At 45.0% G+C, this 16,298-nt stretch overlaps 2 protein-coding genes across 3 annotated transcripts in view; one reads left to right on the plus strand and one right to left on the minus strand.

Annotated features, from left to right (window-relative positions):
- LOC106581977 (beta-galactoside alpha-2,6-sialyltransferase 2) overlaps nucleotides 1–2,858 on the plus strand; it is a 59,719-nt gene extending 56,861 nt beyond the window's left edge. Inside the window, exon 7 of one of the 2 annotated variants that reach the window (XM_014164587.2) lies at nucleotides 2,093–2,858. In XM_014164587.2, coding sequence (XP_014020062.1) covers nucleotides 2,093–2,340 — 248 coding nt within the window. In that variant the 3' untranslated portion in view covers nucleotides 2,341–2,858. The remainder of the gene's footprint in view (nucleotides 1–2,092) is intronic. The other variant, XM_014164585.2, reaches the window with a different exon arrangement.
- The window catches only part of tmtops2b (teleost multiple tissue opsin 2b), a 36,236-nt gene that overhangs the window by 2,258 nt on the left and 17,680 nt on the right, over nucleotides 1–16,298 (minus strand). Inside the window, exons 2-3 of the mRNA XM_014164588.2 lie at nucleotides 11,268–11,593; nucleotides 8,683–8,916 (exon numbers count right to left, since the gene is read on the minus strand). Of these exons, the coding sequence (XP_014020063.2) occupies nucleotides 8,683–8,916; nucleotides 11,268–11,593 (560 nt within the window). The remainder of the gene's footprint in view (nucleotides 1–8,682; nucleotides 8,917–11,267; nucleotides 11,594–16,298) is intronic.

Genomic DNA, 16,298 nt, shown 5'->3' on the forward strand with positions numbered 1-16,298 from the left:
CGGCCGAAGGAGGAATTGGCTTCGGGGTGACCAGAGAGATATATCTGCTGGAGCGCGTGCTACAGGTGGGTGCTGCTATGGTGACCAGTGAGCTGAGATAAAGGGGGACTTTACCTAGCAGGGTCTTGTAGATGACCTGGAGCCAGTGGGTTTGGCGACGAGTATGAAGCGAGGGCCAGCCAACGAGAGCGTACAGGTCGCAGTGGTGGGTAGTATATGGGGCTTTGGTGACAAAACGGATGGCACTGTGATAGACTGCATCCAATTTATTGAGTAGGGTATTGGAGGCTATTTTGTAAATGACATCGCCGAAGTCGAGGATCGGTAGGATGGTCAGTTTTACGAGGGTATGTTTGGCAGCATGAGTGAAGGATGCTTTGTTGTGAAATAGGAAGCCAATTCTAGATTTAACTTTGGATTGGAGATGTTTGATGTGAGTCTGGAAGGAGAGTTTACAGTCTAACCAGACACCTAGGTATTTGTAGTTGTCCACATATTCTAAGTCAGAACCGTCCAGAGTAGTGATACTGGACGGGCGGGCAGGTGCAGGCAGCGATCGGTTGAAGAGCATGCATTTACTTTTACCTGTATTTAAGAGCAGTTGGAGGCCATGGAAGGAGAGTTGTATGGCATTGAAGCTCGTCTGAAGGGTAGTTAACACAGTGTCCAAAGAAGGGCCAGAAGTACACAGAATGTTGTCGTCTGCATAGAGGTGGACCAGTGGTTCTCAACTGTCTGTACTAGACCAGTGGTTCTCAACTGTCTGTACTAGACCAGTGGTTCTCAACTGTCTGTACTAGACCAGTGGTTCTCAACTGTCTGTACTGGACCAGTGGTTCTCAACTGTCTATACTAGACCAGTGGTTCTCAACTGTCTATACTGGACCAGTGGTTCTCAACTGTCTGTACTGGACCAGTGGTTCTCAACTGTCTGTACTGGACCAGTGGTTCTCAACTGTCTGTACTGGACCAGTGGTTCTCAACTGTCTGTACTGGACCAGTGGTTCTCAACTGTCTGTACTGGACCAGTGGTTCTCAACTGTCTGTACTGGACCAGTGGTTCTCAACTGTCTATACTGGACCAGTGGTTCTCAACTGTCTGTACTGGACCAGTGGTTCTCAACTGTCTATACTGGACCAGTGGTTCTCAACTGTCTATACTGGACCAGTGGTTCTCAACTGTCTATACTGGACCAGTGGTTCTCAACTGTCTGTACTGGACCAGTGGTTCTCAACTGTCTGTACTGGACCAGTGGTTCTCAACTGTCTGTACTGGACCAGTGGTTCTCAACTGTCTGTACTGGACCAGTGTGTGTGTGTGTGTGTGTGTGTGTGTGTGTGTGTGTGTGTGTGTGTGTGTGTGTGTGTGTGTATTATGAGTGTACAAAACATTAAGAACACCTTCCTAATATTGAGTTGCTCCCCTTTTTCTCTCAGAACAGCCTCAAATCGTCAGGCATGGACTTTTCAAGGTGTTGACTCCAATTCTTCCCACCGTTGTGTCAAGTTGGCTGGATGTCCTTTGGGTGGTGGACCATTCTTGATACACATGAGAAACTGTTCAGTGTTGCAAACCCAGCAGCGTTGCAGTTCTTGACACACTCAAACCGGTGCGACTGGCACCTACTACCATACCCCATTCAAAGGCACTTAAATCTTTTGTCTTGCCCATTCACCCTCTGAATGCCACACATACACAATCCATGTCTCAATTGTCTCAAGGTTTACATTTTTTTTAACCTGTCTCCTCCCCTTCATCTACACTGATTGAAGTGGATTTATCAAGTGACATCAATAAGGAATCATAGCTTTCACCTGGATTCACCTGGTCACTGTCATTGAAAGAGCAGGTGTTCATAATGTTTGGTACACTCAGTGTAGATCTTATTTTTAATGTAAAAAAAGTGTGATGAAAAGAACATGTCTGAATTTAAACAACTAACAGGTAGAAAGTGTGTAGGAATAACAAGGAAAAAATTGGCACAGTATTGAGACAACCTGCTTCAATTTGGGTCCCGAGGAAAAACCAGTTGAGAACCACTACGCTAGACTCTCTAACCCCTTTTTCTCTACCTTGTCGTTCTAATGACAGGTATCCTTCTGATGATGGCGCTGTGCGAAAAGGTCCACGTGTACGAGTACATCCCCTCGCTGCGACAGACAGACCTGTGCCACTACCACGAGCGCTACTACGACGCAGCCTGCACCCTTGGGGCGTACCACCCTCTGCTTTACGAGAAGAGCCTGGTGCAGCGCATCAACACAGGCCCCGAGCGAGACCTGAAGAGGAAGGGCCGCGTCACCCTCCCTGGCTTCAGCACCGTCAACTGTGACCTCTGAACTATCAACTTATGAACTGTGACCCTTAAAAGAAGCCACACGTGGAACCACCACAACCCCACAGGACTATGGGAAAACGGTGCAATAATAACCCTCTGACCTCTGGGGGAACCCGGAGGGAACCACGTAGAACAGTGGAGAACCCAAGCCATAGCCCCTCTGTGGGATGGGATCAAACCGGAGGGTGAAGGTCTAGTATAACTACATTTATGTCAGAACTTTTGAACAGAACCCAGACGGGGTGAAACCCAGCCTTCCTTAGAGGATAATGGACCCAAGACGGCCTGAAGTGACTGTATCTCCCGATCTCTGCCATTGCTGAGCTGGAAGAGAGGAGAGCTGCATAGTGTAGCAATAGATTAGTGTTATTAGATTCGTTTTTTTTATATACAGTACCAGTCAAAAGTTGGACTCAACTACTCATTGCAGGGTTCTTCTTTATTTATACTATTTTCTACATTGTAGAATAATACTGAAGACATCAAAACTATGAAATAACACATTAAATCATGTAGTAACCAAAAAATGTATATTTTATATTTGAGATTCTTCTTTGCACACTCTTGGCATTCTCTCAACCAGCTTCATGAGGTAGTCACCTGGAATGCATTTCAATTAACAGGTGTGCCTTGTTAAAAGTTAATTAGTGGAATTTCTCTCCTCCTTAATGTGTTTGTGTTGTGTTTTCAGACAAGGTAGGGGTGGTATACAGAAGATGGCCCTATTTGGTAAAAGACCAAGTCCATATTATGGCAAGAACAGCTCAAATAAGCAAAGAGAAACGACAGTCCATTACTTTAAGACATGAAGGTCAGTCAATCCGTAAAATTTCAAGAACTTTGAAAATGTCTTCGAGTGCAGTCGCAAAAACCATCAAGTGCTATGATGAAGTTGGCTCTCATGAGGACCGCCACAGGAAAGGAAGACCCAGAGTTACCTCTACTGCAGAGGATAAGTTCATTAGCGTTACCAGCCTCAGAAATTGGAGCCCAAATAAATGCTTCAGAGTTCAAGTAACAGACACATCTCCACATCAAATGTTCAGAGGAGACTGCGTGAATCAGGCCTTCATGGACGAAGAAACCACTACTAAAGGACACCAATAATAAGAAGACTTGCTTGGGCCAAGAAAGACGAGCAATGGACATTAGACTGGTGGAAATCTGTTCTTTGGTGTCCAAATTTGAGATTTTTGGTTCCAACCACTGTGAGACGCAGAGTAGGTGAACTGATGATCTCCACATGTATGGTTCCCACCGTGAAGCATGGAGGAGGAGGTGTGATGGTGTGGGGGTGCTTTGCTGGTGACACTGTCTGTGATTTATTTAGAATTCAAGGCACACTTAACCAGCATGGCTACCACAGCATTCTGCAGCAATACACCATCCCATCTGACTTGCGCTTAGTGGGAGTAATCTTTTGTTTTTCAACAGGACAATGACCCAACTCACCTCCAGGCTGTGTAAGGGCTATTTGACCAAGAAGGAGAGTGATGGAGTGCTGCATCAGATGACCTGGCCTCCACAATCACCCGACCTCAACCCAAATGAGATGGTTTGGGATGAGTTGGACCGCAGAGTGAAGAAAAAGCAGCCAACAAGAGCTCAGCATATGTGGGAATTCCGTCAAGACTGTTGGAAAAGCATTCCAGGTGACTACCCCATGAAGCTGGTTGAGAGAATACCGACAGTGTGCAAAGCTGTCATTAAGGCAAAGGGTGGCTACTTTGACTCTCAAATATAAAATATATTTAGATTTGTTTAACACTTTTTTTGGTTTCTACATGATTCCATATGTGTTATTTTGTAGTTTTGATGTTTTCACTATTATTCTACAATGTAGAAAATGTTTATTATAAAGAAAAACCATTGAATGAGTATGTGTGTCCAAACTTTTGACTGGTACTGTATATCTTAATGTGTTTTGCTGTTGTGAAGTGTTGTTTTTCTAGAGCTCTGGTTGCTCTTCTTCCTTAAAATGACTTAAAGGACAGTCCACAGTTTTTTAATGGTGGGTGTTTTTATTATTTAAAAAAAATGTTTTTTTAATGGCTCTCATGGGGTGGTAAATTAATCTTTGAGAAAATGAGCAGTGGTCTGCACTGAATGTCTGAAAACACGTCCATACCAAACACACACTTCTGAACATGTACAAACTCGGCATACACCAGCCACACACTCCTGACAACCCGTAACAAAAACTTGAACTTTAATTAAAAATGTACCACTTCAATGACAATACAGGACACATGCTCATACATACAGGTACATGTATCTCAATACAGACATGCTGGAACTACACCAAACACTCATCACCTCAGTATTACCTAATCAAGATGGTACATTGTGTTTTTTTTAATCTACAACGATCACACATTTCTCTGTGTTCAACATTCCTTAAATGTCCTCTACTCTTATTTGATGGTGGTGTTGTCATCAGGGTTTTGATTGCTGTTGATGCTGCTGCTGCGCTTTATGCCCAATCACTCTTTTCTCTTCTTTTCTCATCTCCCAAGCTGTACTGGACCACTTGCCAACTCATAAAGAGATTGTCATACTCCCACTTAGCTCTTTAAGACTGGCTGACTGGTTGCCACTTCAAGGGCATGCACAGTTCTGTGTCTGGTGGATAGTTGGGTACCAAACCCTGGAAAACCCTTTGGTTGCCCATTCTTTGGCCTAATCCAATACAATGATGTCCTTTTTAAGATTTGTGAACACCAACGGATGCTAGGCTAGCGGATAGGAGTTAGGGGGTAAGAGAGGACTCACAAAGCATTCTTACAACAGCTGTAACCCTGTGCCTAGTAGCCAACCGAACACTGGGTCGCCTTTCAAAACACCCAAAGACTGACCTTACACATACTGTATGATAACCATGTAACTGCAGTGTCATTGTTGTGGTTTTTTATTGCTGATTTAATTGTTTAATAGTTAAGATTTAAGGAAAGCTGTTAGTCACCTCATAGTGTTGCTCAAACCGTCCGGTGTTCTGTTAGTGGTGGGCAGGGGTAGGAGAGGTCACTAGTCAAACTCCCTTACTTTCCAGTGTCCACCCCATGCCAAAAGGGAATTGAACCAACACCCTCTCTCTGACGTCTCTTTTAAAAGCAGCTGTAACTACTACGATGACTGATCTGCCTCTTTTAAATAAATGTAATCACACCACACCTCCCACTGTCAAGGCCAAACCTCTCCCTAGGACAGTTAAATCTATGAGCACACTACAGATGTAGGATCTTAATTTGAGCCAGTTTGCTACAGCAGGAAAATAATCCTGCACAACGGGAAATGTGGATTTATTATGTGGATTATAATAACTTGACTTTTTTTGTAGGGGTTGAAATTTCAAAGTGAAAACTACAAACTTCAGAAGCTTTTTGTAAACCTCAAATACATTACAAGTTTTAAATGTCCTGCATTTCAGGACAGCTCTCCTTCAACAGGGTGATCAAATTAAGATCCTACATCTGTACACAGAATATGTGCCCTAGATAGTCAAGGGTTTCAGTCCGCAGGGCTCAGTAGCTGGACTGCCTCCCAGGCATGTCACGCTGATATGGTTTGTGGCATTCAGCAGAGCATGGTCTAGTTACTTAAGCCTACCATTCCCTATTTCTTTACCGTTCTCATTTTGACTGAATCCTCCAATATTGTTCTGAAAGTACTCTTTTGCCTGGGCTTGCAGCAGACTGCCACGGTGCGCTGCCGGAGACCTTTCCTTATTATGGCAGGGATTTGAAGCGGTAATATTTCCAGACTCATTCTTTGTCCGGCTTTAATGTCTTCCTTCCTGACTCTGTGCCAGACCTGCCTGCAGTGTGTTTCAGCTAGCTATTGTGTGTGAGAGGAGAGGGGGATCACTCATAGAGATCCTATATTGCTATATATTCTATGGGATCACTATCTGGTCATGCTAGAATGGACAGCGGAGGCTGTTCTTTCCAACCACAAATCCGCTTACAACTACTAAGCTTCACCTTTATCCGAAGCTGAGCCTCCTATAAGACCAAACAGATCATGCACTTGTTGTCAATCAGATCTGCCATCACGGCCACTGTAGTCCTTTCTGTAATGGCCAGATGGTGACCATTCCCTGGGTAAGGACAACTGGGAGGGGTTGACATTGGCAGCCATAGTGACATAATTCAAAGAAGAGATTTGTGTGTGCATGGTTTGTTTGTTTGTTTGTTTTGCGTTGTGATATTCAGGAAAGTGTTGCTGTGCCCTTGCTCCAGGAACAGTACTTAACCAGGGTTGAGGAAACAAATTGATCCGTTCGTAAACATGGTAGTCAAACGCTGCTTGGAATAAAGAGGCATCTGCTGAAGAGATTGTTGTTGTAATCAAGTGATAGATGAGTGAAGAGAGACTGAACAGGAATACCATTCAGAGTTGGAGCCGTTTTTAAATGCGATTGAGCTACCTAGGATGAATGACCTAGTGTTAACAGTGCAAACCCGTCCCAACCGGTGTGACAGACCATTAGCTTGGGGAGCCAACGCAAGTATTTGAGGTTTTAGGCAAGGTTACTCAGCAGACAAGCATGGTTCGGAATAACTGTTACACCGGCACGCCAGGCAAGCAAAATATTTTGAGCCACATCTGCCATCTCATTAACACATGGCTTGAAGGAGCCAGACACACCGCTGCGTCAAATAATTTCCCAAGGCCCACCTCTCACTGAGAGATCTAACAAAGGGAAACAGAGGGGGGCTTTGATGAAACTGTCTGGAATGGACTCACACGACTATCATAAGTGTCGTCTCTGATTCATGTCCATGCATTATTATTAAAGTGTTCAAATCATTAAATGGAATTGTTACGTTTTGTGATTGACACATTGACAGTGCAACAAAAAAAAGATATTATAACTTTGTTTATATTCCAATGCACAGAGCATGCAAATCTATCCGGAGCAAGGATAAGAGTCTTAAACTGTCCATGTATGTGTACTTGTCTGGATCCCAATTAGCGTTTGCAGAAGCAGCAGCTACTCTTCCTGGGGTCCACAAGACATGACAAGTAACAAAACACTGATGGACAAGGACAGTCACACATTTTAATTACAACGATGATACACAAACAGTACAACAAAAAAAGAATACAAACCATACAACTAAAAAGTTGTCTGTACTGTGCTTTACTCTGTACTTTTCTGTACAAAAAGACACGTAAAAAAAGACCATGCTGGAAAAATATACGATTTTTCTACCAGCGTTGTGCAAGTGTATATTGTGTGCGTAGGGAAATTTTATCCGGCTGGAAACGAGAGCAGCAATTATTAGTTCCGTAGAAGCACTTCTTGATCAAATGCAATGCCTTTGGCTAAGGCATTGAAATCTTGATACTGTGCCAAATGTAATTTGTGCTGGTGTGTGTCGGTTAGTGGGTGGATATGTTTCTTATAGCAGGTATTTTTAAGGTGCTATATGTTCCCTTCAGAGGGGCGTTATAGGATAAAGATGACCAATGTGTCTGTATGGACCATAGAGAATGATAGAGGACGCTTCTTTGTATCTATCCCATTATGGCGTCTGAGCACACAGGCGGCGTCATTGAGGCCATATCCATTTGAGTTGGTATACAAACTGTAAGGGTGAAAACTGCCACCTATAGTGTGTTGTTTGAACAGATATAAAGCCAAGGTTGGCGATTTTACAGCCACCTGCAGATATGGAATGTTTGTTCGCAAGTATAATTAATTTGCTGATTGCCTCCTGATGACCTGGATGGAATTATGTGATCTTCCTTAACCCATAGGAAGTACCACCCAGTTGACTACTTCAAAATGAGGACATCTTTCGATGGTGCTGCCCATGCTAAAATAGGCTTTTGGGAACTAGAGTCCTTTTATCATTCTCTGTGGTAAGGATGGACACGCCAGGTGCATTGTGTTCAGCACAGAAATAACAAAGAGAAAACAGTTAGTTTTGGAGATCACTGCTTAACTTGATCCCTCCTCCACAGTCGCTCTGTACTCTTCTTCTTCTGTCACAATGTTTTTTTAGAACTACGTTTTTCCTTTTGATTTGTCATTGCAGGTTTCTTTATTAAATTTGAATAGGTATTTAAGTTGACTGTTTGTATACAATGAAATTGTTAATTTATTGTTACCATGTAAATAAAAGCATTGTACGTGTACAAAAGATCTCTCCAGAGTTATCAATACTTAGGTCGGGATTCAATCCGTGGATTGCTGTCGGCAATGCCATTTCCGATTGAAGCGACATGTGCAGCGAAAACAGTGAATGCAATCGAGAACATTGTCTTTCAAAGCCATATTATTGACATCCCAACCTCCGATTACTGACAAGAAACACACACTACCCCCCCGACTAACCTGTTTGTTCATGAGGATGTAGATGAGAGGGTTGATGACAGTGCTGCTCTTGGCCAGGAGCGAGGGCACCACGGCGGCCACGGGGGTGATGATGCCGGGCCGGCCAAACGTCGCCATCATGGCCACCACGCCGTAGGGCATCCAGCACAATATATAGCACACCACCGTAGTCAGCACCATGAACAGGATGTGGTACTCTCTCCGCCGCGCCGCTGTCCTACGTATCTTACCCACCTAGAGACAGGTGAGATGAAAGGAGAGAGTGAGTGAGGGGAGGAGACGGTATGTTTCGTCACCCCAGGGAGAGAATATAATAGTCCTTTTGCCCAAACAGAAATGTACCTGTTTGCTGTATTTATATTCTCAACCCCCTGGACATCACACACACTCTGGATGTTTGATAAATGCTTATATTCGAGAGGGAATAGTCTGTCTCTCTCTCACTCACATCCCTGCAGTGTACGTTCATTGTTCTGCCTGAGGGCCTCTCTCCAAACCCACAGAGAGCCAGTGATAATCAGTCCATCCATTTTGAGACGCTAACCTTCCATTTCAGCCATGAGACAACTGACGCTCCATTCATCTCCCCCACCCTCCCTATCAGGGGACAGCAGATAGGGAGAGAGTCCATACTCCTCCCTCCATTCTAGAGGACTAAGGCACTGATCCTCTCTCCACCCTGTTGCGCCAACACTCGAACTCTGTGTTAACCTTTTGAGCTAATGCCGAAGGCATTTTGGTCTCCCAGGCAAGGTTTAATTATCACATGTATCTGTGCCTTGAGTCGCATGCCATTTTTGCAGATTCATCTGCTGAATTTGGATTTCTCGTTGCCCTGACTTGGACCTTCTAGCACGCTTAAATGTAAGTGGGCTATTGGGACCACTCACTAATCCTACTTGTCTGAATTGCTGAATTACTATGGGGATCTGAGGGGTTGGGCACTGGGGCTGTCTTCATAAGTCTGTCCCAATTCGGTCGTAAAAACTTGCCTGGCTACCGATCCACATCGCTCAGGTCAAATGCCACACCCACTAACGTTTTCTTCTCCACGATGAGTCTGGATTTGCTCTGAGAATGCGAACACATTCTGACCATTCTAAATGGTCCCAGAAACCGATGGCTTCAAAGATGACAGGTTCAAACTAATGTATGGAGCGATCGACAGGGCAGCATAACTAAATGTGTGATGAGTTGTCAGGCAACGTAAATACAGCTCTAATAGCAAAACAGTGGTGGACTGTATTCATTGTCGATTGGTCAGTTCTTGACACCGTGCACGGCAGCTGACTCTGGCGCTTCATGGGGATGCTGCAAGACACATTTAGTGAAAGCTGCTTATTCTTATCAGGGGAGTCCCAACAGAAGAAAGGGATTATTTAGATTTGGGATTAGAGGGGTCAGTAGCTAACACACACAACAAAATAACCCCATAATCTGTATGTGTAAGTGTGCATATATAGTGTGCATTCATGCATATACATGCTCACATGTTTCTCAGGACATTTCCCTGCGCTCACTCGGAGTGGTTTAGGGCTTTGTGAAAGCTGCTGATTGTGAGTCCAGGACTCAGTGAAATCCCACTAAACAGATTTGCATTGGGTAATCCAGCCAGCACTCAGCTAACACACTCATTCACTCACTCCTGGTCCTGATTCTATCTGAAGGGGAATAAAGTGTGATGGGTCTCCATCAGGATAGCATACACAGACGTTTCGGTTTAAATCATATCAAAGTGTAAACCATACAGTGAAACGTTGACTTACAAGCTCTTCCTCAACAATGCAGAGTTCAATTATAACAGAAGCACGTAAAAGAGAGACAAATTGGAAGGGAGAAGGAGGGAAGAGGAAGAGAAGTGTGTGAACCTACACACTGAAGAAGGCCAAAATGTCTGTGTACGCTAATCCCGATGAGGTGAGCTTTACACAACATCTTTGTGAGTGCGGACCCGTAACACTTTACTGCTTATCTGGATTCACATGTTTTACGCACCAACCAAACTTTTGGGGGAGTGCAATGGTCCTCTTTTGATTTATAAATCTGAGGGGTGAACACTTAGAGGTAGACACTTAGGGTGAAAAAGATTTAAACACCTCAAAGTAGTGGACTGAGAAAGGTCCTAAACCAAACCATCACACATCGTTTACACACGCTGGCTGGGGGAATATTTACACACCGTTGCAGCTTCACTTGAAAATGTGTTTTGGCAACATGAAACCCCTCAGAGATTTGTTCTTGGAGGGTCCTGAACTCAAGCCAAACTGCTATTTTGATTGTAAATGAAGAAACACAAAGAAATGGTGGATAAAATGACAAGGTTGAAACCACCTCCTCCAGACTCACTGGGTTTTCTAGGGGCTGATCTTGGCGTTAATTCACCACCCCAAACAACATGCATGTGCAGATGCATGGCGTACATCTTGATTAAAACATAATACGGGTTTAGTTAAGTTTTGATCAGAGTTCTGATATTGATCTCTACAGGGAGCCAGATTCAATTCAATTTGAAGGTCTCCCCAACTTGTACACACACACTCCCCTCTACCCCACCCTACCGCCCTTACCACACCCCCCACCCACACCTGTTTGACGGCCCACAGCAGCCGAAAGTAGCAGTAGACCATGATGACGATGGGCAGACCCAGACAGAAGATGAACAGACAGATGATGTAGGCGTGGGACTGAGCCGTCCTCAGGGTCCATGACACAGAGCAGCTGGTGCCGGCCCCCTCCAAGTCGTAGCTACTCCAGCCCAGCAGGGGGGGCACCGTCCAGAATATGGAGTAGAGCCAGGAGCCCCCCACAGCCAGCAGGGGCTTGCGGTAGTCAGGACCACGCTTGTTGTACAGGGTCAGGGTGCTGTAGCGGTCGTAGGACAGGACCACCAGGGAGATCAACGACACGATACCTGGGGAGGGGCAGGCACATTATTACAATTACAACATCTAACCTTTCTGTTATTTGCATGCGATGTGGAAATGTTTCTGTCTATCATTATGTGAAATGCTTCGTTGATGACGTCATAAATGACGCTAAGGAGAGTTTACTGTATGATGATGTCACTGGCGATATGCATCAGCCAATTAAAATCGTAAATTTACTTGCACGTGATAGAATGCTACATTCTACAGTGGTGTGAGGTACTTAAGTAAAAATACTTTAAAGTGCTACTTAAATCGTTTTTTGGGGTATCTGTACTTTACTACTTAAATTTTGGACTACTTTCACTTTACTTTTTACTCCATACATTTTCCCTGACACCCAAAAGTACTTATATTTTGAATGCTTAGCAGGATTGGAAAATTGTCCAATTCACACACTTATCAAGAGAACACACATGCTTTGTTTGTAAATGATGTCTGAGGGTTGGAGTGTGCCCCTGGCTATCCATAAATTTAAAAAACATAAATTGTGCCGTCTGGTTTGCTTAATATGAGCAATTTAAAATGATGCTTAGGTATATTTTTAGAATTACATTTACTTTTGATGCTTAAGTATATTTACAACCAAATACTTTAAAACTTTTACTCAAGTAGTATTTTACTTGGTGACTTTTACTTGAATCACTTTCTATCTTTACTTTTACTCAAGTATGAAAATGGGGGTACTTTTTCAACCACTCACAATGTAGCTGGTCCCATCACATGACCTGGAAGGCTACATGTTAGCCCTACACTAACCTCAGCTGACAGTGATTATTTCCCGTAACAAATTCCTCATCAGCCTATCAAAGATCTTAGGCATTATATCCACCAACCAATGGCATTTCTTAAAATAGTTCAACCCTGGCTACCAGAGGGATCATTTAAACCTACAAATTCGAGGTTAACTTTTGTTCTGTTGGTCTGTAACAAAATGTTGTGTCAATATTGCATTGATACGTCCTTGACTAGGCTACTAGTATTAGACAACATTTTCGCATATATGACAAAATCCCACATTTTTGCTTATCTGTTTCACACATATCCATGTGCTTTTATGTAAAAAAATATATAAATGATGTCCTTACAACATGTAAGTTTATCGTACATTGTAAAATAAAAATAAAAGAACCTTATGGACTTATCAAATAGCAGTGAAGTACCATTATTGCCAAATAGCATTGCTTCTGGGATGCACACATTGCTAAAGCGGATGACTTGACATTGATAGTGTGCTTTAACCATGGGTTCGAACCCCCTCGTGGCAAGCTTCTTTGCTGAGAAAAAACTGTTCACTGCCAGTCCTTAATGGGCTCTTGAGGGCTCCCAAATGGTGCTGCGGTCTAAGGCACTGCATCTCAGTGTAAGAGGTGTCACTACAGTCCCTGTTTCGATTCCAGGCTGTATCTGAACCTCTCGTAGGAACCCAGCTCGTCCTCTCCTCTCTCCCAGACTGCCGTAGCCCACTCCAACGTGGTCCAGTCAGCAGGGAAATTACTGTGGCAACCTTAGACCTCTCGGTGGTGGGTGCTCCCGTCTGATGGGCGAAATAGAGGGAGTACTGGAGTAGGAAGCCAGGGCATTTCGATGGAGTACCGTCACACTTCTCCGGAAGGGACAGTCAGGCATCACTGACCTGGGTGGACTGCTGGGTAGGCTGGGGATTGGCTCACTGTGACAAGCCGTGGTAGAAGGCCCTCTGATAGTGGTATGAAGATCTTCTCTGGTGGTGTCGAGACAGTAGAGAATGGGGAGGACCTCCTCCATAGCCATACCCAGTTGCGCCAGGCGGTGGTGTTGGAGTAGATGTCCCTGTTCGTTGATTGTCTGGAAGCTGGTTTTATCTTCTGCTGGTTCCATGTTTTGAGGTAGTATTCTGTTAGTATACGCCAGGAGTCAGGAAGCATGTGCACAAGGTGAGTTTAATCATGAATAAATGCAGATAAACATGGTTACTTCCGGTTTGGAGCGAGCAGTCGCACTACGCTTCGCTCCACAGGTAATATTACACTTCACTACATTACAACGGCTTGATTTGTTTGATCTGAGCAATTCTTCTTAGCTAGCTACATAGCCGTCTTTGTATCAAAGATAATTGTGTAGTTTAGAGTAATTAGAGTAAATATCGAGGCTAGCTATCTTCGTCCTCCTAACGTAGTCCTCCTAACGTAGTCAACACTGCTAGCTGCTAGCTAGCTAGCCATCACTGCTAGCTAGCCAACTTCTACCGACTAGCAGCACTGTAGAAACGATTACATTACAACGTAACGACTTGATTAGTGTGGTGTTAGTGTTAGTTAGCCAGCTACATAGTTGTCTTTGCTGTCTCTGTATCTAAGATAATTGTGTAGTTTGAGTAATTATCGAGGTGAGCTAGCCAGCCGCGACGCGGCGCCAGACTTAGTCAACACACCTAGTCATCATTAACCCACTGCTAGCTAGCCAACCGTTACCGACTAGCAGCGCTGTAGATACTAATACTTTACAACGGAACGATTTGACTAGTGCAGTGTTAGCTAGCTAGCTACTTAGTTGTCTTTGTCATTGCTTGATAATTGTGTAGTTTAGTAATTACCGAGGTCAGCTAGCCAGCCATCGAGGTTAGCTAGCCAGCTATTTCCGTCCCCCGCGACACCATTTTTCCTAACCCAGCCAACTATTACCGACGAGCAGCATTGTAGAAACTAAATACATTACAAGGAACGTCTTGATTAGTGTTATGTTAGCTAGCTAGCTACAAAGTTGCTTTGTTTCATGACAAGGTGTAGTACTGAAACTATCGAGGTTACCTTGCCAGCTACACATTCAAAGTCAACAACGCAGCCACTGCTAGCTAGCCTACTCCACCAGCCAGCAGTACTGTATCATTTTTCGTCATTTTTAGTCAATAAGATTTTTGCAACGTAAGCTTAACTTTCTGAACATTCGAGACGTGTAGTCCACTTGTCATTCCAATCTCCTTTGCATTAGCGTAGCCTCTTCTGTAGCTTGTCTACTATGTGTCTGTCTATCCCTGTTCTCTCCCCTCTGCACAGGCCACACAAACGCTCCACACCGCGTGGCCGCTGCCACTCTAACCTGGTGGTCCCAGCGCGCACGACCCACGTGGAGTTCCAGGTCTCCGGCAGCCTCTGGAACTGCCGGTCTGCGGCCAACAAGGCTGAGTTCATCTCAGCCTATGCTACCCTCCAGTCCCTAGACTTCCTGGCGCTGACGGAAACATGGATTACCACAGATAACACTGCTACTCCTACTGCTCTCTCCTCGTCTGCCTACGTGTTCTCGCATACCCATAGAGCATCGAGCCAGCGGGGTGGTGGCACTGGAATACTCATCTCTCCCAAGTAGACATTCTCTCTTTCTCCCCTGACCCATCTGTCTATCTCCTCATTTGAATTCCATGCTGTCACAGTTACCAGCCCTTTCAAGCTTAACATCCTTATCATTTATCGCCCTCCAGGTTCCCTTGGAGAGTTCATCAATGAGCTTGACGCCTTGATAAGTTCCTTTCCTGAGGATGGCTCACCTCTCACAGTTCTGGGTGACTTTAACCTCCCCTCGTCTACCTTTGACTCATTCCTCTCTGCCTCCTTCTTTCCACTCCTCTCCTCTTTTGACCTCACCCTCTCACCTTCCCCCCCTACTCACAAGGCAGGCAATACGCTTGACCTCATCTTTACTAGATGCTGTTCTTCCACTAATCTCATTGCAACTCCCCTCAAAGTCTCCGACCACTACCTTGTATCCTTTTCCCTCTCGCTCTCATCCAACACTTCTCACTCTGCCCCTACTCGGATGGTATTGCGCCGTCCCAACCTTCGCTCTCTCTCTCCCGCTACTCTCTCCTCTTCCATCCTATCATCTCTTCCCTCTGCTCAAACCTTCTCCAACCTATCTCCTGAATCTGCCTCCTCAACCCTCCTCTCCTCCCTCTCTGCATCCTTTGATTTCCTCTGTCCCCTATCCTCCAGGCCGGCTCGATCCTCCCCTCCTGCTCCGTGGCTCGACGACTCACTGCGAGCTCACAGAACAGGGCTCCGGGCAGCCGAGCGGAAATGGAGGAAAACTCGCCTCCCCTGCGGACCTGGCATCCTTTCACTCCCTCCTCTCTACATTTTCCTCTTCTGTCTCTGCTGCTAAAGCCACTTTCTACCACTCTAAACTCCAAGCATCTGCCTCTAACCCTAGGAAGCTCTTTGCTACCTTCTCCTCCCTCCTGAATCCTCCTCCCCCTCCCCCCCCCCTCCTCCCTCTCTGCGGATGACTTCGTCAACCATTTTGAAAAGAAGGTTGACGACATCCGATCCTCGTTTGCTAAGTCAAACGACACCGCTGGTCCTGCTCACACTGCCCTACCCTGTGCTTTGACCTCTTTCTCCCCTCTCTCTCCAGATGAAATCTCGCGTCTTGTGACGGCCGGCCGCCCAACAACCTGCCCACTTGACCCTATCCCCTCCTCTCTTCTCCAGACCATTTCCGGAGACCTTCTCCCCTACCTCACCTCGCTCATCAACTCATCCTTGACCGCTGGCTACGTCCCTTCCGTCTTCAAGAGAGCGAGAGTTGCACCCCTTCTGAAAAAAACCTACACTCGATCCCTCCGATGTCAACAACTACAGACCAGTATCCCTTCTTTCCTTTCTCTCCAAAACTCTTGAACGTGCCGTCCTTGGCCAGCTCTCTTGCTATCTC

This window comes from Salmo salar, chromosome ssa21 (assembly GCF_905237065.1).
Source record: "Salmo salar chromosome ssa21, Ssal_v3.1, whole genome shotgun sequence".
Classification (NCBI taxonomy): domain Eukaryota; kingdom Metazoa; phylum Chordata; class Actinopteri; order Salmoniformes; family Salmonidae; genus Salmo; species Salmo salar.